The 24,004-nt window shown below is 45.6% G+C and overlaps 1 protein-coding gene across 3 annotated transcripts in view; it reads right to left on the bottom strand.

The window, feature by feature from the left end:
- Nucleotides 1–24,004, bottom strand: part of Mcoln3 (mucolipin TRP cation channel 3) — a 33,820-nt gene that overhangs the window by 7,716 nt on the left and 2,100 nt on the right. For 2 of the 3 annotated variants that reach the window (XM_006984735.4, XM_076575120.1), the window contains exons 2-9: nt 20,554–20,783; nt 15,098–15,265; nt 11,921–12,074; nt 11,176–11,260; nt 10,131–10,227; nt 5,760–5,859; nt 1,501–1,613; nt 1,270–1,419 (exon numbers count right to left, since the gene is read on the bottom strand). In XM_006984735.4, coding sequence (XP_006984797.1) covers nt 1,270–1,419; nt 1,501–1,613; nt 5,760–5,859; nt 10,131–10,227; nt 11,176–11,260; nt 11,921–12,074; nt 15,098–15,265; nt 20,554–20,781 — 1,095 coding nt within the window. In that variant the 5' untranslated portion in view covers nt 20,782–20,783. The remainder of the gene's footprint in view (nt 1–1,269; nt 1,420–1,500; nt 1,614–5,759; nt 5,860–10,130; nt 10,228–11,175; nt 11,261–11,920; nt 12,075–15,097; nt 15,266–20,553; nt 20,784–24,004) is intronic. The other variant, XM_076575119.1, reaches the window with a different exon arrangement.

The raw sequence follows: 24,004 nt of genomic DNA, 5'->3' as shown, positions 1-24,004 counted from the left end.
GTTAGAGAAAACTATTAAAGGCCCACCAAAGGAAATGATAGCTGAGGTTGGTAAAAACAAAGAATTGTGCTATGTGTGGTATGTGCCTGTAATCCCAGAATCTGGGAGGTGGAAGAAGCAGGAAGATCAGAGTTCAAGGCCAGTCCTAGCTATATGGTAAGTTCGACAATAACCTGAGCGGCATGAGCTCCTATCTCAAAAGTAATAAAATAAGTATTAACTACAAATCCACCATCTTTTTGTTGTTGTTGTTGTTCCCTAAAGCTAAACTACTCAAATGACAGCCACGACCCATGGTGAGCGAGAATATGCCCCCGCCCGGTTCTTCTCAAACATATGTCTGTTTTTTCCCCACATCCCCATGCAGGTGAGTTTGACTGGCTCCACTTTAGACGGTGTGAACAGGATGAAACCTGCTACTCCTGAGCCTAGACCACGTGACACCTGAGAGCTGCCACCAGCTGGGGTTTCCACTTCCCACGGGCTGTAGCCAGTTCATGAGGCAACCCTGTGCCAATCATGAAGTCAGGATGAGCTCTTAACTTCTGACAAAGAACAAATGAGGAGACTTCAGGTCCCTGAGCGACTGCGCGGAGCTGACCGACCGGCCAATGTAGAGCCCCAGCCTGACTGTCTCAGGAAAGAGAACCAGTTACCCTTTGACCCAAACCCTGTGTTGTGAGTCGCTGCCTAGGTTTATAACCAGCTTCCTAGATGATGTGCAGCTAATTACAGCAAGAAAGTATAAAGTTAAGCAAGATTCATTTGAACATTGTTAATATTTTTATTTTCATTTAGGGAGAAAGATTAATCCTAGACTAGATTAATCTTATTTCAAGAGAATAATACCAATAGAAAAAGTAAAAACAGAAGCATATTTGTGAGGGGAAATAAAGGTAAAAACACACCGGGTCATCCTTGACCTCACTTTCCCCTGCCTCCATACCCCTGAATACCTAACTTTAACAATTCCTTTGAAAACTCTTAGCGTAATTTCCTTGGTGTATATATGACTTTTGGTGTATGTGACCTGGAGTGTTTGAACTCTCTTGGTCTAGCACAGAGCATTTTCTTGTCACACATGATTCTGATCTATTAGTTTACGGATTATGAATTTTAAAACTCTGATCAAGAGACTTCTAGTTAAGAAAACTGTTACTGTCAACTGAATGTAAATCGCAGAAGAAAGCATTTGCTTTGAATTTCTTCATAGTTTGGAAAAATACATTTTGCCACTGTGGTAGCACAATTGGGAAGAACAGTTTTTACCTTGGCTTGGATTTCCATTTTCAGAATTGAGCCAACGATGGTCAGTATGTCACTGATGATAATCATAATGTACCATCCGTTGATGAACTCCATTTGATCAGAGGTGGAAACTTCCTTCTTGTAGTGGAGAAGGAAGAAATTGACAAACTCCTTTGGGGAAGAGGAGAGACAGTGTGAGCTTCCCTGAGACTGAGCATGATGTGGGCGGCATCTCGGGGAGTAGCGCCCTACCTGCTGCAGCTGAATGCCTCTTATCACAGAGCGGGCGCAGAGCACCAGCGAGGACAAGCAGGTCAGGATGACGAAGGCGTCAAAGATCATCATATAGTGGGTGTTCTTCTGAACTGGAAGACACAGAGCCAGCCGTGAGTGAGGCGTCAATATGATGGTGTTGGCTTCTTTTTACAGTAAATTACATAATCCAAGCATCAGAATCACAACCAGAAAAAGAACTTGGGAGCATTCTTCCCGTTGGTATTTAAAGAGAGCTGAGGGTCCTGGTTATCCTTTGCTTTACATCTAATATCCACTTAATGAGTGAGTACATACCGTGTTTGTCCTTCTGAGTCTGGGCTACCTCACTCAGGATGATATTTTCTAGTTCCATCCATTTGCCTGCAAATTTCATGATGTCATTGCTTTTTACAACTAAGTAATACTCCATTGTGTATATGTACCACATTTTCTTTATCCATTCCTCAGTTGAGGGGCATCTGGTTGTTTCCAGGTTCTGGCTATTACGAATAATGGTGGTATGAATATAGTTGAGTAAGTGTCCTTGTGGTATGATTGAGCATCCCCTGGGTATGAGGGAGGGCAATAATGGGGATGGGGGGGCAATGGAAGGGAGGGGTTGGGGATGAGAACATGAGGGAACAGGATGGGTGAGCTGGGGGAGGGATGGAATGGGAGAGCCATGAAACAGATATCTTGATATCAGGAGACATTATGGGGTAAGGGAGAAACCAGGTGCTAGGAAAATTCCCAGCAATCCACAAGGATGACCCCAAATTAGATTAGTAGCAATAGTGCTAAGAGTGCCTGAACTGGCCTACCCTGGTAATCAGATTGATGAAGAGTATAATTGTCATCATAGAGCCTTCACCCAGTAACTGATGGAAGCAGATGCAGAGATCCACAACCAAGCACCAGGCTGAGCTCCAGGAGTTCAGTCAAAGAGAGGGAAAAGGAATTCTGTGAACAAGGGGGGTCAAGATCATGATGGGGAAATCTACAGAGACAACTGAACCAAACTCATAGGAACTTGTGAACTTTAGACCAACAGCTGTGGAACCTGCATGGGACCGGATGAGACCCTCTGCACATGGGAGAAAGTTGTGTAGCTGAGTCTGTTTGAGGGGCCCCTGGCAGTGTGATCAGGATCCATCCCTGGTGCTTGAGCTGGCTTTCTGGATCCCATTGCCTATGTTGGGATGCCTTGCTCAGCCTTGAGGCCTGGGGGAGGGGCTGGGTCCTGCCTCAACTGAATGTACCAGGCTTTGCTGTCTCCCTCATGGGAGAAGTTACCCTTTTGGAGGAGGAGATGAGGGGTGAGTTGGGAGCGGGAGTTAGGCGGGGGTGGGGGGAGCAGGAGGAGGGATGAGAGGGGGAATCTGTGGTTGGTATATAAAATGAATAAAAGAAAAAAAATTTTTTTTCAAATTTATTTATTTATTATGTATCCAGAATGTATGACTGCAGGCCAGAAGGCACCAGATCTCATTACAGATGGTTGTGAGCCACCATGTGGTTGCTGGGAACTGAACTCAGGACCTCTGGAAGAACAGTCGGTGCTCTTAACCTCTGAGCCATCTCTCCAGCCCCAAAAGAAAAATTTTTAAATAAAAAAAGCAAAAAAAAGGGCCGGGCAGTGGTGGCGCACGCCTTTAATCCCAGCACTCGGGAGGCAGAGGCAGGTGGATCTCTGTGAGTTCGAGGCCAGCCTGGGCTACCAAGTGAGTTCCAGGAAAGGCGCAAAGCTACACAGAGAAACCCTGTCTCGAAAAACCAAAAAAAAAAAAAAGCAAAAAAAAAAAAACCACAAACAATAATTATATAGATAGTTGAGTAGTTGAGTTACAGTTGCAGTTTCAGAAAAATAAACTATGCTTTCTTTTTGTCTGAAGGGGAGAAAAAGAGAAAAAAAGCACTCCAAATCAAAGATATTTATCGGTTTGTGGTATTTGTGCTCAGTAGGTTCTTCTTGCTGGGTGTGATGGTGCATGCCTATAATCTTAGCACTTGGGAGCAAAAAGCAGAATGGATTACCAGGAGGTCTAGGCTAGCTTGGATTATATACTGTCTGAGGTCAACCTAGGCTACATATAGTGAAAACCTTTCAAGAAAAAAGTCAATCTATCAATAAACCTTCCTAAATTGCTCATTAATGTACTTAGCTAGGTATAAGATCTGCATTGAGCACCCCCATGTAGCTGGAACTTTTCTAGGTACTGGAACACAGTGGTAAAAAAGACAGACAAAGCCCCTGACCTCATCTACGACAGCGAGCCGAGCCAGGGAGCAAGCAGGCGCACCAACAATACATAGAATGGAGTGATACAAGAGAAGTTAAGTCACACCCACAACCTCGCCCGACTCAGTTCCAGGGGCTCTGTGTGTGTGTAGCTTCCTCACAACAGCCCCAGTGAGGCTGTCAGGATTTTCCCCACTTGGCATGTGAGAAAACTGAAACACAAGGAGGTCACATGATTAGCCTATGGTACACAGTGTGACCAAGTTGGCATTCAATCCTTCACAGCCTGCTTCTGGCGCCTACCACTGTGCAGCAGGTTTTTGGTTTTTAGCTTTTTTTCTTTTTTAAGCATCACCAGGGGACATCCTCAGCCCTTGCCATAAACCACTGAACCAGAGGTCTGTGTCACTGAGCCTTGCAGACAAGACTGATGTTTCAGAGCCACCCCTCTGTGCTGTAGAAGGTAGCCAAGAGAGAGGCCTCACCAAAGCTTTAACCAAGCCTTGGGTGACAAAAAATGACCAGCTTCGGCAAGGCGTGGTGGCACAAACCTAAGGTTCCAGAACTTAGAGGCCAAGGCAGGAAGATTGTGAGTTTGAGGGCAGCCTGGCCTATGTAGAGAGACCCTGTTTACGCAATGGAAGAGGAAGAAGAGGAGGAGGAGAAAGAGGAGGAGAAAAGGAGAGAAGAAGAAAAGGAAGAAAAAGGGAGGGGAGAAGAGAGAAAACTGAGGGAGGAGAAGGGAGGAGAGAGGGAGGATAACCTTTGTTCGGCCATATTGAGATGCTGGGGAATCAAAAGCGCAAAGCTATGGCCCACATGATAGTGCCATTGACGAGGGCAGAGGCGGCGGCCGCGGCGGCCCCGGAGCTTTCCTCTCCCAGTCAGACTGCTGTCAGCTGACGCAATGATGAACCCGTTCCAGAGAAAGCTGTAGTAAAGCAAACTACTGATGTTTGCCAAGTGGCTTCTCATGGCTTCCCAAACGTCTAACTCTGAGTTAGAAAGACTTAAAAACCGAGAAACAGACATTTGGGAGGCGGCCTCTGTGCCAGGCACTTAGTAGGCTCCCATTTTCCCTATGTGGGATGCTGCTCACCGATGGCAAAACAGGCTTGCACTCCACATAGACAAATAAGAAGTGATGAAGCTTGTGATTTGAGAGCCTCCCACACTCGAAGCTGCCTCTTGGTACCAATAACAGCAGCAGGAATGGTTCACTCCACACACTCGTCATGATCACCTCGGGGCTCAACAAACCAGTCAGAAACAAATGCTGCAACACTGATTGCCTACCCTCTTGTGTGTCTGATGAATAACACTTACACATCTACCAACTGAGGAACATGTCTTAGCAGCTGTCCAAGACATTTTCTCTTCTCAGGAGACTCCCAAAAGTCTCGTGTAATCATTCAGTGCGGTGCAGCCTTCCATCTGGGTTACTTAAGAGGGCCTAGAAATGACCCGGGAATCCTTTCCTGGCAGAATTTTCCAGTTCCTGACAGGACTCATTCTGACCTGAGGTTTTGTTCATGTTTCTAGGACAGACCTTTTCAGGTTACTTCACTTTGGAAGCCAGATGAAAGACAACTACGATGTGTCTTAGCTTCAAGGTCAAACCCCACCTGGCTTCTCCCTCACTGTCAGACCACGGGTCACTACACACCACTTCTGAGCCCTGGTTTCTTCATCTGTGAACATAAGGGTTGTGCTGCTCATTGAGCTATTTAAACATATTAGCAGGAGGAAAATGGGTGTGCGTAGGCTTTTCGTGCAGAACTGCGTGTAGTTAGTAAGGAGGAGGCAGGCGAGGACTCGTGGGGAGGTAAGGAGCCATTGACTGCTGTGTTCTGTCTGAAACATCAGACTTCTATGACACACTGACCTGCTTACGAAATATCAAGAGACTTGGAACTAGCTCGGTCTTTTGCTTAGTGGCCCTTATGTCCTGCAGGCAGTAACTTAACGCTGAATTATTTAATTACCATCCTGCAAATGGGTGGAGTTTATTACTTACTTGATCCAGATACGTGCCAGTCTTTGCATTCCCTGATAGAAATGTCATTATCTAAACTTATTTTGATCCTTCCACTGTGAGCCTTGTTGTCAAATGTTATCTGTAAAGACAAGAAAAAGGGTCCAGTGTGCACAACTAAGCTTTGGAGTCAAGCTAGCTCTCTGAATCCATCAGGAAGTAGTTCATTGAAGGACGCAGGAAATGCTGGCCCTCATCTCTGATCCGATGGTAACTGTTAATCCCTGGAGTACCACTTTATTTCTCTATGAGTTGATAATATTGAATTAGATCTGCTATAGAAATTTTAGTGTCTAAAACCCCATTTTTTTTCTAGGATGCATTCCAGCCCTGGACACCCCAGCAAACAAGAGTGCCTTCCCCTCCTTCCTATTCCAGATAGTTGATTTGGCAGGAGTTCGGACAGGTTAGCTCTGCCCCACCTTCCAGCAGGATCTTAACTATGGATGGCTTTTTGGTGTTTGGGAAATTATGCTATCACAGAAGCGTATCATTTCTGTCTTTAGACACCACAGATGAGAGGGTTTTTAATTTCATTCTGGGCCTGGATTTCTCCATCACCATGGTATCGCATGTATTACAAAGGGCTCGGGGACAGTGTGGCTAGCATGTCTCACTTCTGTGATAACCAGGTGAAAAGACCGGGTGCAAGCAGCACAGAGCTCCAGCACAGTGCTTTTTGTGGTCCCCAGGTCTCCTTCTAATCTCCCTGCTTCCTCCATGCAGAGAAAAGGAAGGAAAGGGAAGAAAACCACCTACATCTTCTTCCCTTTCCCACCAAAGGATGGGAAGTGTCCAGTTAAAGGTCCTTCACGTATTGCTCAATCTTAAATCAATATCTCTCACCTCACTCCAGCCCCATGCTCAGGGAACATCACAGAAGAGGAGACAGAACGACTGTGAGAGCCAAAGATGGGGAGGACCGGTGTGACATGGTCTTATGGACATATCACGCCATTGCCCTCGTGAGCACACAGCAGCTGTGGTCACCTGCACAAGACCAAGACACTCCCCTTACAGCAGAGATGGGGGACAGACCCCAGAGACGCCACCCCCAGCTGAGGGGCTGTCGGCAGTTGATGACTACTGGAAGACGAAGAGTCATTATGTCTGGATGTGTGGCTTCTGACAAGCTGTCCATGCCTCATACCCGCGCATACACAGGCAACACTAACTGGACTAAGTGGGAGGGGTCTAGAGCAGGGTCTGGAAGAGGGGACAGTGCTGGTGAATACAATCAAAACACATTGTATTTCTCTATGAAACTCTCAAAGAACTGTTAAAATGCTCAGAAGGCTCTGCCATTTAAATGAATTTCGTTGAAGTTTCTCCACATAGGGAAGTCAGCCATAGCCCAAGTGACTAAAACATCACACAATGGTGTAGTTGCAAAACCTTCTACTAGAGCAAAAACTAAATCCCATTTACAACAGTTTGGAAAGAATTGCTCAGACATCTCTGAAGTTGCTTGTATCAGAAGACCAGAACATACATTGCTAAGATGTGAGATGTTAAGTAACTTCAAAGAGTCTAGTCACCTTGTGTCTCCTCCAGACAGAGGGTCAGCTTCTTTCCCTACACAACCGAGGCCACTGCTGTTGGCTGCCCTCCCCACAGTGGCTGAAGAACACAAGGAGATGCCAGTGTCATTTGATGGGATGAAAAGTCCTTGCCAAGTATTCTTTTTCCACAAGAAGAGCCTCAAGGACTGCTAGGGACTCAGTAGATAGCTTGAGTTACATCTCAGTGAGCCTCATTCGATGCTGACTCTCCCCAAGAAGAAAGGATGCTGGGTAGGATTTTAAAAGAGTATGGCAGGAAAAAAAGGTTGTAATATTTGAAGAGGTAAGCACTTACTACAGAAGCGTGAGGGCTGGTGTCCAGATGCCCAGAACCTATGTGCAGGCCAGGCAGACACGGCGGCTGCCTCTAACACTTGAGGAACTAAGACAAGGGATCTCCTAGGCAAGTGGGTTAGCCAGACTAACCAGAACTGGTGAACTCTGGCTTCAGTGACAGAACCCATTGACCTGCCTCAATAGGTGAAGGATCAAGCAATCAAAGAAATCCCCTAATGTTAACTGTGGACTTTACACACATGTACACACACATATATATGCACCCACATATGCATGTTCCCACACACATGTGTGAACACACATATACAGATGCACATATACACCATGTGCCACACACATGTGAACACATATACATAACACACACACACACACACACACACACACACACACACACACAAAAGAATTCAGATGCCTAATAAAGAACCTCAAACAGTATCATGTGAGACTTCTGAATGCAGATGAACTATTTTTTCTGTTATAAATCCAACTTAGCACATGCAGGCAAAAGTTAAAGACAATTTCAATGAATTTGAGGCTTAAATATCAAAATCAAGCCATTGGAAAGGACCCAGATTTCACAAGCATTTTTAAATTCATTGAACCAACATTAGCCTCACCTACTGTGTGTTGTTTGAGGGGAAATGTGGTGGTAATCTAATTGTACTGAAATGTGATTTTGATTGTATGTTAATAAATAAAGTTGCCCGGGGGTCAGAGCTATTAGAGCCATAGCAAGAGTGTGGCGGTGGTGGCACACGCCTTTAATCCCATAGATATCTGTGTGTTCAGGGATATAGCCAGCATTGGAGACATATGCCTTTAAGACCTAGGGGGCTGTACCTTCAGACAGTGACGAGGCAGTCACGTGTTTGGGTTTACAACCAATGAGAAGGCAGAACAAAATACTTTAAATAGACGAACAGACAGGAAAGAGGACCCTCATTCGGGAAGCTGGGACACCGCAGGCGGAAGGGTAAGATTTTAGCTCTGAGCTCTGACCTCTCGGCTTTCTCTTTTACATTGTTTCTGTGTTTCTTATTTAATAAGACAGTTGGTTACATCTATAGGGAAAGATATTAATAAAATGATTATAAGCTTCAAGGAGCTTCCAGTATAACAGAGATGATGTCAAACACCTAGAAACTTCTAGAATAAAGAGTAAGGTGTCAACCACATAAAATATAAAAAGGGGAGAAGAGGAAAAGGCCATGAAAGCTGGAACAAGAGAACACAATAAATCAGCGCACTTCTTGGGAGATTATAGACTGTGTTTACAACTGAAGAATCACAAAAAGTCAACCAAGAAGGGTCATGACTGAAAGAACTGTGAAAACATCATTTCTCAAACTCAAGACAGAGAAGACTTGATAATATCTCAAAATCTTTCAAATCAGGTAACATTGCTGGTTAAGACCAGAATCAACATGTATAGTATGGTTCAAAATTCTCTCCAAGTTTGGATGCTTTTTCGTGTTAAACTTCTCTGTATGTTATTATATTATATGATGGAATGTTACTTCACCCCTACTCCTGAATACTCCATTTTTCACAACCAAGTAGTCAAGCTTCATGAATATAAGCAACTGCAAAGGCTGTATAAATGAGGCCATATAGGTTCAAACAGAACAAGTGTTTCAAATTCTGACCTCTGTGTGGCCAAACAGAATGTGTTATCAATGCATCTTGTTTTTTTAAAAAATCACACTTATCCATATATATCATATATGTGATATATATATGTATGTATGTATGTATGTATGTATGTATGTATGTATATGGGTATATGTGTATGTGTGTTCTTGTGTGTTTGAGCACACAGTGCACATGTAGAGGTCAGAAAAAACTTGCAGGATTAGTTCTCTCCTTCCACCATGTGGATTTGGAGGACTGAACCCAGGTCATCATCTTGGCCACAGCATCCTTCCCTGTTGAGCATCTTAGCACTCACATTTGTCTTTTGAAATAATCAACCCTCGTGAGAGCATCCATGCTAAGGGAACTAAGCAGCTCCATCTGCAACTGGAACACATACAATACAAGAGCGGGTGGAAGAAGAGAGACAGAACAGAGCACTCAGGACCACACAGCGAAGTTATGAGCAGTAACCCCAGGCTGCAAACATCCACAGTGAGCAAGTTCAACAAAGACCCCTTGGCAACAGTGGAAAGCAATCTCTCTCTCTCTCTCTCTTCTCTTGAGCACACGCACACACATTCCTGATCCTTCGGTATTTTGTCATCTGCTGTGCACCAGGCCCCACACTGGAGACAGCAGCAGACAAGGAAAGTCCCTTCCTTACAGAACATGCACTGAGGGGCAGCAGACAAGCACCAAGCAAGCAGTGTGCGGAGCAGAACTAGCTGGCACATTCAGGGTGGAGCATCCTCTTTCTGACCATGCCTTCCTCAGCACCGGTATATGAACCTGAGCCACACACCTAGATAAAACAACCTTTTCCTAGACAGGAGCCACATTCAGCACAGCCCATACTTACAGTCAGAGTGAAGTCATAACAGTCAGGAAGTTCCTGGTGGCGAACTGTCTGCAGATTGATGGCTTTCAGCTTAAACTGGAGTTCCACTGTCAGGAGTCTGGAAAGCAGAGGACACTTGAGATGAGGGGACACACACAGACCGGGCTGTGTGTCCCTCCAGAGGACACTTGAGATGAGGGGACACACACAGGCTGGGCTGTGCACCCCTCCAGAGGACACTTGAGATGAGGGGACACACACAGGCTGGGCTGTGTGTCCCTCCAGAGGACACTTGAGATGAGGGGACACACACAGGCTGGGCTGTGCACCCCTCCAGAGGACACTTGAGATGAGGGGACACACACAGGCTGGGCTGTGCACCCCTCCAGAGGACACTTGAGATGAGGGGACACACACAGGCTGGGCTGTGCACCCCTCCAGAGGACACTTGAGATGAGGGGACACACAGACTGGGCTGTGTGTCCCTCCAGAGGACACTTGAGATGAGGGGACACACACAGGCTGAGCTGTGTGTCCCTCCAGAAGACACTTGAGATGAGGGGACACACAGAGGCTGAGCTGTGTGTCCCTCCAGAGGACACTTGAGATGAGGGGACACACACAGCCTGAGCTGTGTGTCCCTCCAGAAGACACTTGAGATGAGGGGACACACAGAGGCTGAGCTGTGTGTCCCTCCAGAGGACACTTGAGATGAGGGGACACACACAGGCTGGGCTGTGCACCCCTCCAGAGGACACTTGAGATGAGGGGACACACACAGACTGGGTTGTGCACCCCTCCAGAGGACACTTGAGATGAGGGGACACACACAGGCTGAGCTGTGCACCCCTCCAGAGGACACTTGAGATGAGGGGACACACAGAGGCTGAGCTGTGCACCCCTCTAGAGGACACTTGAGATGAGAGGACACACAGAGACCGGGCTGTGTCCCTCCAGAGGACACTTGAGATGAGAGGACACACAGAGACCGGGCTGTGTCCCTCCAGAGGACACTTGAGATGAGGGGACACACAGGCTGGGCTGTGAATGGCTCCGCTTTCCTCACCTGTGGAAGTCCAGTGTTAGATTAAGTTTATTTTCTCCAAGTGTTCTGATGTCAAAAGGTTCATCCGGCTCTATAAGGAAACATTCTGCCACGGAAAGGAACAAAACCATAAATAAAATGAATTTTCAAAGGATAATCAGTATTGTGTTATTACTTTTTACATCAAGACTTCTGAGCTCAGTATCAACGCCACTTGTTCTGACACCCTGTTTTTAAGACTTAAGACATTTCTGGAGTGGTCGAATAGTTAGACAGACTCAAACTCTGTCTCAGAATGTCGTCATTCTCCCTGTTTCTATTTCCTCTATGATTTATCTGTTTTTTTTTTAATGGGATTCATGAGTTGTATAACAAAAGTTCACAATAGAAGCTGACACATAGCCAGGCTGTGGTCACGCACGCCTTTAATCCCAGCACTCAGGAGGCAGAGGCAGGCGGATCTCTGTGAGTTCAAGGCCAGACTAGGCTACAGAGTGAGTTCCAGGAAAGGCACAAAGCCACACAGAGAAACCCTGACTCAAAAAGAAGAAGAAGAAGAAGAAGAAGAAGAAGAAGAAGAAGAAGAAGAAGAAGAAGAAGAAGAAGAAGAAGAAGAAGAAGAAGAAGCTGACACATAAGAACCGTATAGTTCTTCCTGTGCCGCGAGAGCACTGGCTATCACTGTTTTCAGAGATGTAGTTATCATGGGACTTAGAAACAAATCAGGGAGTTAAAAACACAGTTCAGGGTTATAGGAGATCATCACCTGTTTCAATTTCTGGATCGATGTCAAAGGTATCATTCCCGGGGCAGATGGTGCCTCGCTTGTAGAAGTGCTGACAGATGGCCATGGCCGACTGCTGCGTCCCCTTGTTCTCATAAGCATGGTTGCCAACAGAGATGTTGCGAAGCTGCAGGTACTTCATCCCAAAAAGAGAGACGGAAATGGAACACCAGCCAGGACAAAGGGGTGCCAGTCAGGGGAAATCAAAGCCGTGGTAACCCTTCCCGGCCATGTCTTGAGAGGGTAGGTTCCCGTCTGCCCGCTGTGTGCAGACATTCAGGAAACACACCGTGGGATGCTGCATCTGAGCAAGTGGCTCTGAGGAAGAGCAGCAGAGATCAAAGGGACGGCTGAGTCCCAGGAAAGCCCCATGGAGGCCTTGACTACTCAGACGCTTTGTACAATCTACCCAGGAATTCTCCAAGCCAACAGCCTTCTGACCACAGGCTCTCCCTACACTCCTGACTCAGAATCTTCTTTCTCACTTAGATGAGCATCCCAGGTCATTCTCTGACAGGTAAAGTAAAACCAAAGCCAAGCAGGGCACTACAGAAGTAAAGCACTTCTACATGGCTCATCTGTGGTCCTCCCCCGTTATTGGAACACATACAACAAGGATTCTGAACCCACTAACAAACATTTTCGTGTCTCTCTGAGACTTCCTTCTTCATGGAGTAATTTCATGCTGTTGAGCACGGATGAAGGTGTAGGTACGTGTGGACATGGGCGGAGCATGTGTCTCCCTGATGTATGAGCAGTGCTGGACAATAAGAGTTGTGATTTCTGGTGGATTATTTAAAAGCAATGCAGAGTGGTCCACTGAGTAGGGGAATAAGAGAAACAGCTGGATGCAGGAATTCACATGCTGCGCTTGAGCCGTTAGACCAAACAGTTCCAACATAACAGGGCTGGAGGGACTATGAGGACCTTTTGCCCCTCTGTATCCCTTCCAGCGAGAGCTGAGCATGTGGACATCTTGATCTTAGCCTTTCATGCCTCTAGAACTGCGAGAGAGAAACTGCTTTCACTTATCATCCTGACAGACACTTTCCTATAACAGCAGAAAGAAATGTGACAGCAAGCTAAGGACTCTCCATGGAACGACATGGAGATCTAACAAGCTATGTGGCTTCAGTGCCAGACACAGGGTTTTGAAGACAGAGTTTAGTCCTGGTGATAAAGGTAAAGACGTTTTATAAAACATCTCCAAGCCTTTAGCCAGGCACAGTGATTGCTTTTCAGAGGTGGAGGCAGGAGGACCAAAAGGTCGATGCCAGCCTCTGCTACAAAGTTTGAAGTCACCTTGGGTTACATAAGGCCCTGGTTCAAAACAACAAAATGTAATGGACTCTTTACTTCTTGTCTCTACATAACACCTAAGAAACATATATATTGGGTACAGCGCTTTGCAGATACTAATATATTTAAAAGAGAAATCTAGGGCTGAGAGATGGATCAGTGTGTAAAGTACTTACCACCTAATCATGAGTTCAAATCCCTGAGACCTATGGGAAACCAGGTGCAATAGCATGCATTTGTGATCCCAATTTTCCTATGGTGAAGTGAGAAACAGAGACAAGGAAATCCCCCAAGAAGCTTGCAAGCCAGCTAGCTTAGTATTTGTAACGATGAACAAGACTCTGATCTCAAACAAGGTAGATGTTGAGGACTACAGCCAAAGCTGTCCTCTGACGTTCACACAAATGTCATGACCTGCACACATCACACACACACACACACACACACACACACACACACACACATACACTTTTAAAAAAAAATCTCTAAACTTAACTTTACCACTAAGCTATTTGCTATTTTTCCTCTAGACACTGTAGGGCCTGATTCCGTTTAGCAACTTCATGTAGCTTTTGTCTCTCAGTTTCCTATTCCCACCGCTAACCAAGAGCCTGGGCTCTGTAAAGATGAATTTCATCCCAGCAGCTCGTGATCTCTGTTTGAACAGGTTGTCTCTAGAAAATGAAGAGTCACAATTGCCCGGGAACAATGCTTGAAGAAAGGATTTAATGATTTTGAAGTGTGATCTGTAGCTACCCTAGGTTAAAAATACAGTGGTGGTGTATGGTGCACACCTTTAATCCCAGCACTTGGGAGAGAGAGGCAGATCTCAAGGCCAGCCAGGTCTATAACGCAAGTTCCAGGACAGCTAAGGCTGTTATACAGAGAACCCCTGTCTCAAAAAACAAATAAACAAACAAAAAATATACTGACCTCAAACACTTTTTTAATTAACCCTTCAAAAGAAGTGACTTTGAACCTTGAGAAAGTACTAATTATAGCAAGAATAATCCAGAGTGAAAACTTGACTCTGGAGGATGAAAAACAAGCTTCCTTTCTGTCCGGCAGTTAGTATCACGGGGCATTCACCAGGCATGACATGAAAGCCTCACTTGTACATGAGTTTGAAGGTCTTGCTTGTTACACAAACTTCCAAATTAAAATCCTCATTATTGGTTATAGGTCTCCAAAAGTATAAGCTTTGAAGACTTAATGACTGCTTACATCCAGGGTTATGTTGAGTATTGAAGCTCTCCCGTCAAGTCCTATCCCTGATTCTTTTAATCAAGTCATTGAAATTCAACCTTTCTGCTGATTGAAAACAAAAGCTTTTATTCTACTTGTATAAAAGTTTGTTAGCAATATTTTTCAATCAATTTTTAAATAAGTATTTTACTTTTAGAGAGGTGTGTGTGTGTGTGTGTGTGTGTGTGTGTGTATGTGTGCCCCGTGTTGGAGGAGGGGGTACCTGCAGAGGCCAGAAAGACAATGGATTTTCTAAAGCTGGAGTCACAGGCAGTTGTGAGCTGCCTGATGTGGGTGCGGGGAAGCAAACGCCAGGTCCACTGGAAGAGCAGCAAGTGCTCTTGACTGCTGAGCCATCTCTCCAGCCCTTAAACTACATTTGAATTGTTTATTCATAAGTCACCTCCAAGCAGAACTGTACCCTGGAGTGTGGGTTTCTATATAATCTGTCCCTAGCATTTCTCCAGTCTGTTCTTTCTCCCGGGTAAAGGATGTACACACTGTCCGGTATCTCGTTATTAGAACACTAGTCTTGCTTGTGCATGGCCCTGAGTTCAACCCTAACACCTAAAGCAAACAAACAAAATCCACGGCAAATGCACACAGTTGGTTTACCTGGCCCACTGCGAAGATGATTTGGTCGTACACATCGTTTTGAGTGTACACTGCATATGTGTCGTCCATCCGGTCCATGTATCCTTTCAGGAAGAGGTGTTTAAAGGCTATGGTGTTCTCCTCCTTGAAAGCTACTACCATCTGGTTACTCAGTCCAAACAGGACCAGCTTTAAAAAAGAAAGAAAGAAAGAAACAGCGTGAGGATGAAAAAGCTGAACAGAAAAGAGATGGAGGCATGTGGTTCAGGGGCTTGGCTGGCAAGAATTTACAAGAAGTTTGGTAGGATATCCAGAAGGCTTGGGGGCTGGGAGATGGCTCAGTGAATGAAAGAACTTTCCTTACTAGTATGAGGACCTGAGTTCAAATCCTCAGATTCAAAGGAAAGCCAGATGTGTGCCAGCAATCCAGCACTCCTGTAGGGACAAGGGAGGTGGAGATGGGAGAGTATCTGAGAGCTCACGGGCCAGGTAGCCTGGTGTGCACAGTGGAAAACAACAGACCTGGATGGAGAACTGACACTCAGCTTTGTCCTCTGGTCTCCACATGCATGCCATGGCACATGTGTACTCACATTCACATGCTGAAATGTGCATGCACATACACTGCATACACACACACACACACACACACACACACAATGCATATATATATAGAGAGAGAGAGACAGAGACAGAGACAGAGACACACAGAGAGACACATGGGGGAGGGAGAGCAGGAAGAGGGAGAGAAGGAATGTTCACACTTACTAGATAACAAACTAAGACAGTCTAAGCCCTATGAACAGACTAAAGTCCTAGACCTCATTACCCAAGTTGTCCCAATAAGACCCAGAATCGAAACTATATTCTCTAAATTAGAGTATATTAAAGTAATATTTCATTAATATTCAGGCAGAATTTTCCATGAAATCCAACTGTTCAGGTTTGGAAAAAGTTGTTTCACTGTGCAGCCATCAATCAGACTTAACTCACTCCGTGTTTCTAGTCTTTTATCCCTCCCAAACCACTTCGGTATCCCTCCCTCTCTCCCTCCTTCCCTCTCTCCTTTATTCTCTCTCTCTCTGTGTCTCTCTCTCTCTCTCTCCCCTCTCTCTCTGTCTCTCTCTCTCTCTCCCCTCTCTCTCTCCCTCATTCTCAGTATCTCTCCTCTCTCTCTCTCATTCATCCCGTTCCCCTCTCTCCGCCCCTCCCCCAGATACTCTGATTCAGACCCAAGGATGAGGCAGGGTATACTTGGGAACAACACTGAGCATCTGTGTATGAGCGCTATTGCAGAAACTCTCCCCACAGTTATCAGCTGCACAGCATGGTCCCTAATACAGCAGTTTTGCAGGCGAGCTTGTAAAAGTTCAGAGAAATTAAGTAATTTTAAAGTCACATGACTAGGAAGTGTGTAGTCAAAATTACAATCCATGTCTGAAAGATTGAGTCCAAGCTCCATTTATCCCATCACTCCAGGAAATGTATTCCTAGGATCTGGTGTGAAAGAATACATTTGTCTCCCCCTTTGACGTCTGACCTGCATCCATATGCCTTCATCCTCTACCTAACTTGACTTTCATTTCTGAAAAGTTTCTTTAAGCTAAATGTGACAGCTTGGTATTCTAGGGACATGAAATCTATCAACACTGGTCCAAGGATCTCCCAAGCATTCCCAAAGATACTCTTACAAATACATTCAAACATCCAGGTGCATCCCAGAATTCACCACTGAGCTAGGTTCTGGACAACAAGGACACAACCTGTCCTGGCCCTCAAAAGAGCCTAAAATACCAGACTTCTCTGGGAGACCCAGGCCAGGGCTGGAGCTTTGATGCCAGGGAAGGACTCTGTAAAGAAGGAGCTGTCTCCTCCGAATTGTCTTAGCAGCCTACACTCTGACCACTTACCTCTCAGTAGAACTCACAGACTGCACGGCTGTACTAACATCTTCTCTGTAGTCTGTAACACTGTTAGAGGCCAGGTGAAGGCGAGATCGCTCTGTCTCTGTCCCTCTCTGTCTCTGTTTCTCTTCCTCCTCCTCTCCTTCTTTCCCTTCCTCCATCCCTTCCTTCCCAGTTCTAGCCAAACCTTAAATAAACCCATTTCCTCCCCCTTTCCTGTAAAGTGCCAAGCAGTGAGCCTGGGTTCTGGATGACAGACAGAGGCTGCGGTGGTTGGGAGACCTGCTGTACTCCAGAGAACGAGACAGATGATGAGAGAAATGGGACCTTGGGGTGGGGGCACTTAGAGATACAGACATTTTCCTTCTGCTGCTGAAAAGCAAAACCTCCCAGTTCTAGAGACATTCATCACCAAGTCATTTTCATTTTCCCAGTGACAAAGTAGCCTGTGTACAATGTGTTTGAGTGCTCAGATCCAGACTAAGAAGATATTACAGTTAAGAGTTAGAGATCCGGATCACTGGGTGTGGTGGCTCACACCTTTAGTCTCAGCTCTTGGGAGGCAGAGGCAGGTGGATCTTCATGAGTTCAAGGCCAGCCTGGTCTACAAAGAGAGTTCCAGGACAGCCAGGGTTACACAGAGAAAAACAAGACAGAAAGAGTCAGGTATGGGGGCTGGAGAGATGACTCAGTGATTAAACATTGCTGCTCCTGCAAAGGACTGGAGTTCCAGTCTGCACACAATGCCACAATGCCCTGTAATCCTAGCCCCAGGAGAAATGACACCCTATTCTGGCTTCTAGGGGTAGGGGTACTGTCACACAGATGGCAGAGAGAGGGAGGGAGGGAGGGAAGGAGGGAAGGAGGGAGGGAGGGAGGAAGGGAGGGAGGGAGGGAGAGAGGGAGGGAGGGAGGGAGGGAGGGAGGAAGGGAGGGAATTAAATGTAGTTTTTCTTTAAAAGAGTCTGAAGGAGAGCGGGGAGAGAAGGGAGGGAAAGATATTGCGAATGTTAGGTATGGAGGCTGCTGCCTGGATTCCAGCACTCAGGAGGCTAAGATCACGGGATTGCATAGACTTTGAGGCCAGTCTAGCCTCCATAGTGAGTTCCAAACTAGCCTGAACAATACATTGAGACCCCATTTCAAAACAAACAAACAAAAAACATACTTACCAAACACCTTTGTGTGTTTCTTACCAAAAGGCTTAAACCACTGACTAAGAGTCCTCTTGGCCACACTAGTAACTATTAGGGATTCTCTATAAAGATGAGTGAGTAATTATGAACGTAACTCTTAGAGTGTGCAAATCGAAGACTGTGCGTCCTTGTTCTCTGCTATAGTTTCCTGTATCACACAGGGAACACTGCACACTAAGTCTCACCACTGTCTGAGAGACAGACATGCACAGCTCAGGTCCAGTTTAAGACTTGAGCATGAGCGTTTGTGTGTGTGTGTGTGTGTGTGTGTGTGTGTGTGTGTGTGTGTATTATATAGATATAGATATATTAAAAGCTTGGCACAGAGCCATCACCCAAATGTATCTATTATTATCTAAGTAAATAGCATTCTTATCTAACTGGTACAGGCTCCCCCATATAAATGACACAAATAAGCCTTTCAGTGCTGTGACATATTTCATTATCACCTGGAAATAAAATTTCAAGTGCAACTTGCCAAGTATTATACTGAGAACTGAGCATGTTTCCATGGTGATAAATTGACGAGGAAGGGCATCTGCCTCTGGAGTCTCCATGCCGCCACTTCTGAGGCAGAGGCCTTTTAAACACTGTAAGCATCAGTACCTTTCTGTAAGGTGAGAGAAGCTGGGATTTCTCCAATTGGAGGATGGTTAGAATGGCATGAAACCATGCACTGGGACAGAGTGGTCCAAGTCTAGGGTTAGAAATCTAAACAAGAATTCCACCAACTTCAAATGATTCTAGAAACTGCCTTGGTTTACTAATCACAAGTACTTATTTTTAACAAGCAATTAAAATTAGCAATCTTAACATTTAAAAAAAAAAACTCTCCTTCAATAACAGGTATTCACCAAGAACAGAAAATAAAAATACTAACCTAAACTTGGCCTTCGTGTTTGTTCTGCTTTTAACAAGTGATACTTCCCCTCACCAGCAGGAGGGTCCTTTTTTTGACATTTGTTTATTTTGTTCATGTGTGCACACATGTGTGGAGGTCAAAAGATGATTGACAGGAGTCAGTTCTCACCTTCTACCATGTGGGTTCTGGGAATCAAATCCAGGTTGTCTGTTTGGCGGTGAGCACCTTTACCAGGGAAGCCATCTTGCCAACTCCCAAGGTCCATTTTTATAATAAACCACAGCAGTTTAGACAACTATCACAAAACATGATTCCTCAAAAAAAAAATTTTAAAGAAGCTATGGAAAATAGATTGAAATTTTCCCTTCTCACAAAAATGAAGGCACTTATTTTACAGGCTGATACAAGTTCCCATCTGCCGACTCCACATTCTTCCACTACACATCTCTCATGATCTGGGCCTGTAAGAATCCATGAGATTGCCTACAGCAAAAATCCATGCAGTTTCTAGAGAAAGGAATTCCCAGAATATTAGGAATAAAAGAATAACCTCATGTTGGGAGTCAGCTAGTATCTGTGGAAGATTTAGATCCCTCTCAAGAAATGTCTTCATTAGGATCCAAATGTTAAAAATGTTTATTCCTGAAAACTATTATGATAGTAAAATTATAATAATGAAAATAAGCTGGATGCCATGATGTATGCCTTGAATACCCGCACTGGGAAGCAAGAGACAGGTGGATATCCATGAGTTCAAGGCCAGTCTGGTCTACATAGAGAGTTCCAGGCCAACTAGAGCTAAATAGTGAGAGCCTGTCTCAAAATAATTTTTAAAGGAAATGTAAGAGAGAGAGAGAGAGAGAGAGAGAGAGAGAGAGAGAGAGAAGGAGGGAGGGGGAGAGAGAGAGAGAGAGAGAGAGAGAGAGAGAGAGAGAGAGAGAGAGAAGGAGGGAGAGAGAGAGAGGGAGAGAGAAAATAAAAAGCCAAAGTCTTTCAGAAATGTTAAAGAAAGAAGGGTTTGGAGTTGCTGTGGTGGTTTGAATAGGAATGGCCCCATAGACTTGTGTGTTTCAATGCTTGGCCCACAAGGTGTGGCACTATTAGGAGGTGTGGAGGAGGTGTGGCTTGTGGGAAGAAGTGTGTCACTGTGGGGTGGCCTTTGAGGTCTCATGCTCAAGCTAGGCCCAGTGTGGCACACAGTCTCCTCCTGTTGCCTGTGGATCCAGATGTAGGACTCTCAGCTCCTTCTCCAGCACCATGTCTGCTTGAACACCCCCATGTTTCCCATCATGAAGACAATGGCCTGAAACTGTAAGTCAGCCCCAGTTAAATGTTTTTCTTTATAAGAATTGCTGTGGTCATGGTGTCCCTTCACAGCAATAAAACCCTAACTTAGACAGGTGTGTTTTTTCTTATGTTTTTGATGTCTTTAGGTAAAAGCTGTCTCATGAACAAGGCCCTCCTTCTCTGGTGTGCAAAGAGGTTTGCACCTAACTTGTGCTGGGAGATGCTCACCTGGACAGTCACCATTGCGATTTTCAGAATTTGTATGGCGAGTTTCCATGGCTTCCTACCCCGAGCCCAAAACTTCTCACAAGGATTCATAAAAAAAAATTTGAGTTTCCGCCTCATCTGGTCTTCTAAGAGAAGCTCTTCACTGGGGGACGAGCTCTGGTGAAAAGTGCAGTGATTTTCATCCTGGTGAGGGCTGCAGCTGCTTCCCGCCACCTCAGGGTTCGCCATCTCTAGGGAGGGAACCAAACATTTCCACTCAGTGGGGAAAGGCACAAGCCCACGTCAAAGGATCCCTGTCAGTCAGACAGAATAGAAAGATGGGGGGGGGGAAGCAGGGGACATGAGAAAAGAATGGGGGGGCTTCTCACCAGCTGAGAATCAAATGTTCTAGAACAATTAACATTTGCTTAAGGCCTTCCTCCCTTTACAACTGTAAACCCGCAGTTTTCTAGAACGCTCACTAGGAAACCCCCTTAATAGGAAAAGGACGTATTAAAAACCCCTTGCACGGCCCTAGTGGCTCTTGGGCTCTGCTTCCACCCCCAGATATCTCTGGAGCCACCTGCCATCCTACTTACCAAAAAATGAGACAGGAAGTTTCCCAGCAACGCTTTGAGATGTGGCTTGAGAGCCACCACGATGGTACATGAGGCTAACACTAGGACGATTATGATCCTCTCTTAAGAATCCCACACTCATGCAGAAGGATGCCTTACTCTTCCTTCTTGACCACTTCTCTTTCTCTCTTCACCCTCATGCTTTAAAAGTGTACTAAAATAGCATTAATAAACTCCCACTCTGCCTCTTAACTAGTCCTGAAATTCTTTTCCATATCAAAGCCGAGGATCCAGTTTTCCCCGAACGGAAGTACCTGAAAGATTAAGGGTGCCCAAGCCTGCTGCAGCTGGCAGTGTGGAGCTGTGGTAGTGTGTCCAAGAAAGCTCGCATGGCTGCCCCAGGGTCCATAGAGCTGTCCTGTACTCCCACACCATCTCAGGTGAGCATGGATTATAACGGGATATAAGTCTCCGACTGGTTTCAACTACTTAAGTGAATTCTTGCCTAGTTGAAAGTTAACAGCTCCAAGGTCTGCTCCTATTAGCAAAAGATTTCATGTTTGCATGTAAGGCTGTGTATGGTATGTGTTTGCTTTCTGGCTCAGTGGGTACCAGATACAGTTTTTGCAAAGATCGGGGCCTGAGAGGCTGAATAAGAACTTCAGAGAGTAAATGGACCCTGAAATGATATGCAGATTTTCACGTGGATATGGTCATTCATTTTCCTCTCTGGGGAGAAACAAAAACTTCCATACAATTATTAATCAATAAACAGACTTTGTAAGAACCAAGAACTGGTTTAGATCTCGATCCTTCTATGACTTGTGTCAACTCACTCAGCCCACATTGAGCCTTACTCCTGCAAAATGATAATATCTATCCTCGGAAGATTGTAGCAGCTATTAAATAAACGCAAATAGGGCCTAAACACGGAGTGTAAGCAGGCAGCCTCTCTTACACTCTATCCCAACTAGGCAGGGAGGCTCTCTAACATCAACGAGATTCCTAGGGACTGTGTGAGCCTCCAGAACTGAGCTCTGCTACAGAGGGGAAAACAGCCCTCAACTGCAGCCCCTTTCCCAAATGGCCCAATGCTTGAACTTGTTTCCTCTTACCCAGGATATCTGAAGCATGTGCTTCATACTTCATACTATTTCTTTTGCCTCTTTGAAAGGGTTGAAGAAACTTTTCAAACTGATGAAGAAGTCTCTCCAGAGACTGCAAGTTACCTGGGATTCCCCCTCAGTGATACTATGGAAACACATTCAAATAAAATACCCTACACTCACCAAGAGAGTAGAGTTTTTCCACATAGAACAGAAGCCCATCTGAGTTTAATGTTTTCATAATAACTTGCACTTAATGATGAAGGGAGAAGAATTTAGCCTACATTCATACATCTGATAAATTAAACCTACTGCTTTCCAAGTCTAGAATCACACGTTGGATATAGATTACAACATTCTCAGCAAACCCAGCATTCCTGAAATGGAGATTTGGGCTATAAAAACCAGTCATGGGAGACATTCTAAACTCCTGATTAATGAAAAGTGATAAATAAGGCCACTGCTGAGTGAAGAGAATAATGCATAAAACATATTAGTATGTAACAAATGCAGTCAGTTCCTTCCGAAGACAACCATAATGGCGTGCATTAAGGTATGGTTTTGTCCCAGTGTTACAAGCCACCTCAGAGCATGAGTATATGTAACAGTTCTTGGGTAAAGACATAAAGGAGAGGAAAAGGCATGGCAAACAAATAAAACACAGTGGGATGTTTTAGACAGCATTTGTTTCTGCCAAGCTGGGGCTAGAGCCCCCAGTCTTGTTCATGTGAGACAAGCACTCCGATTGCTCAGTCACATACCCAGCCCTTCACTCTACTCCTTTGAAGAAAGAGGTAAGATGTTCTTGAGTGAAACTCCAAGAACTGATGGCTTTTTTTTTTCTCTCCCTTATGTCTGTGGGACTTTGAACTGGTTGGTTTTCATTAACTTGACACAATCCAGACATACCTTGGAAGAGGGAATCTTAATGGAGAAAACACCTCTGTAAGATTGGCCTGTAGGCATGTCCTTAGGGCTGTTTCTTAATGTTAAGGTGGGAGGCTCAGTCCCCTTGGGGGAGGGAGTGGCCATCCCTGGGTAGATGGTCCTAGGTGGTATAAGAAAACAAGCTGATGTCCCCGTTCCTCCTCTCTCATGTGGCAGCATGGGGGTTAGAGGGAGCCGGCCCTGAGGTCAGAGGGGCAAGAGAGCTACCCCTGTCCCCCACCAGCTGCAACGCTCCGGAGAGCAGGCCCTGCACCCCACCTGGGCAGCACAAATAGAGCCCATCCTGTTGGCAGAGGTGTGGGCGAGCCAGCCCTGTAGTTGTGAGCATGGAGAGCCGTCTCCATTACTCATCTGTCATGTGGCAGCATGGGTGGAAGGTGGGGGGGCAGGTGGGAGGGCTGCCCTGAGGTCATAAGAGCAGGAGAGCTGGCTCTGCCCCTCATCAACAGCAGTACTTAGGAGAGTGGCCCCTGTGCCATGCCTGGGCGGCCCAGTAGAGCTGGCCCTGAAGGTGTGGGTGTGGGAGATCTGACCCTGAGGATGTGAAATCAGGAGAACTGGCCCCCGCTGCTTGCTCATTGCTACCAGGGGTGAACTCACCAGAACAATGCAGGAGTCTGCCCTAGTGGTGAGTACAAGGGAGAGCTGGCAGGCTGACCAACCCTGCAACTACCCAGGCCCAGAACCAGGATTATGTGTTGGCCCACCCCAGTATCCACCCCATCTGTGGTCTGCTGGTGCTGCAGACCCAAAGCTGCAGGATCTCCACAGCACAGGGCAACAACAGGATAACAAAGAGGAGTCCCAGTGAGAGCCCAGCATCGACAGTGTAGCAGATAC

This window comes from Peromyscus maniculatus, chromosome 6 (assembly GCF_049852395.1).
Source record: "Peromyscus maniculatus bairdii isolate BWxNUB_F1_BW_parent chromosome 6, HU_Pman_BW_mat_3.1, whole genome shotgun sequence".
Taxonomy (NCBI): Eukaryota; Metazoa; Chordata; class Mammalia; order Rodentia; family Cricetidae; genus Peromyscus; species Peromyscus maniculatus.
This window is presented reverse-complemented; position numbering and strand designations above follow the sequence as displayed.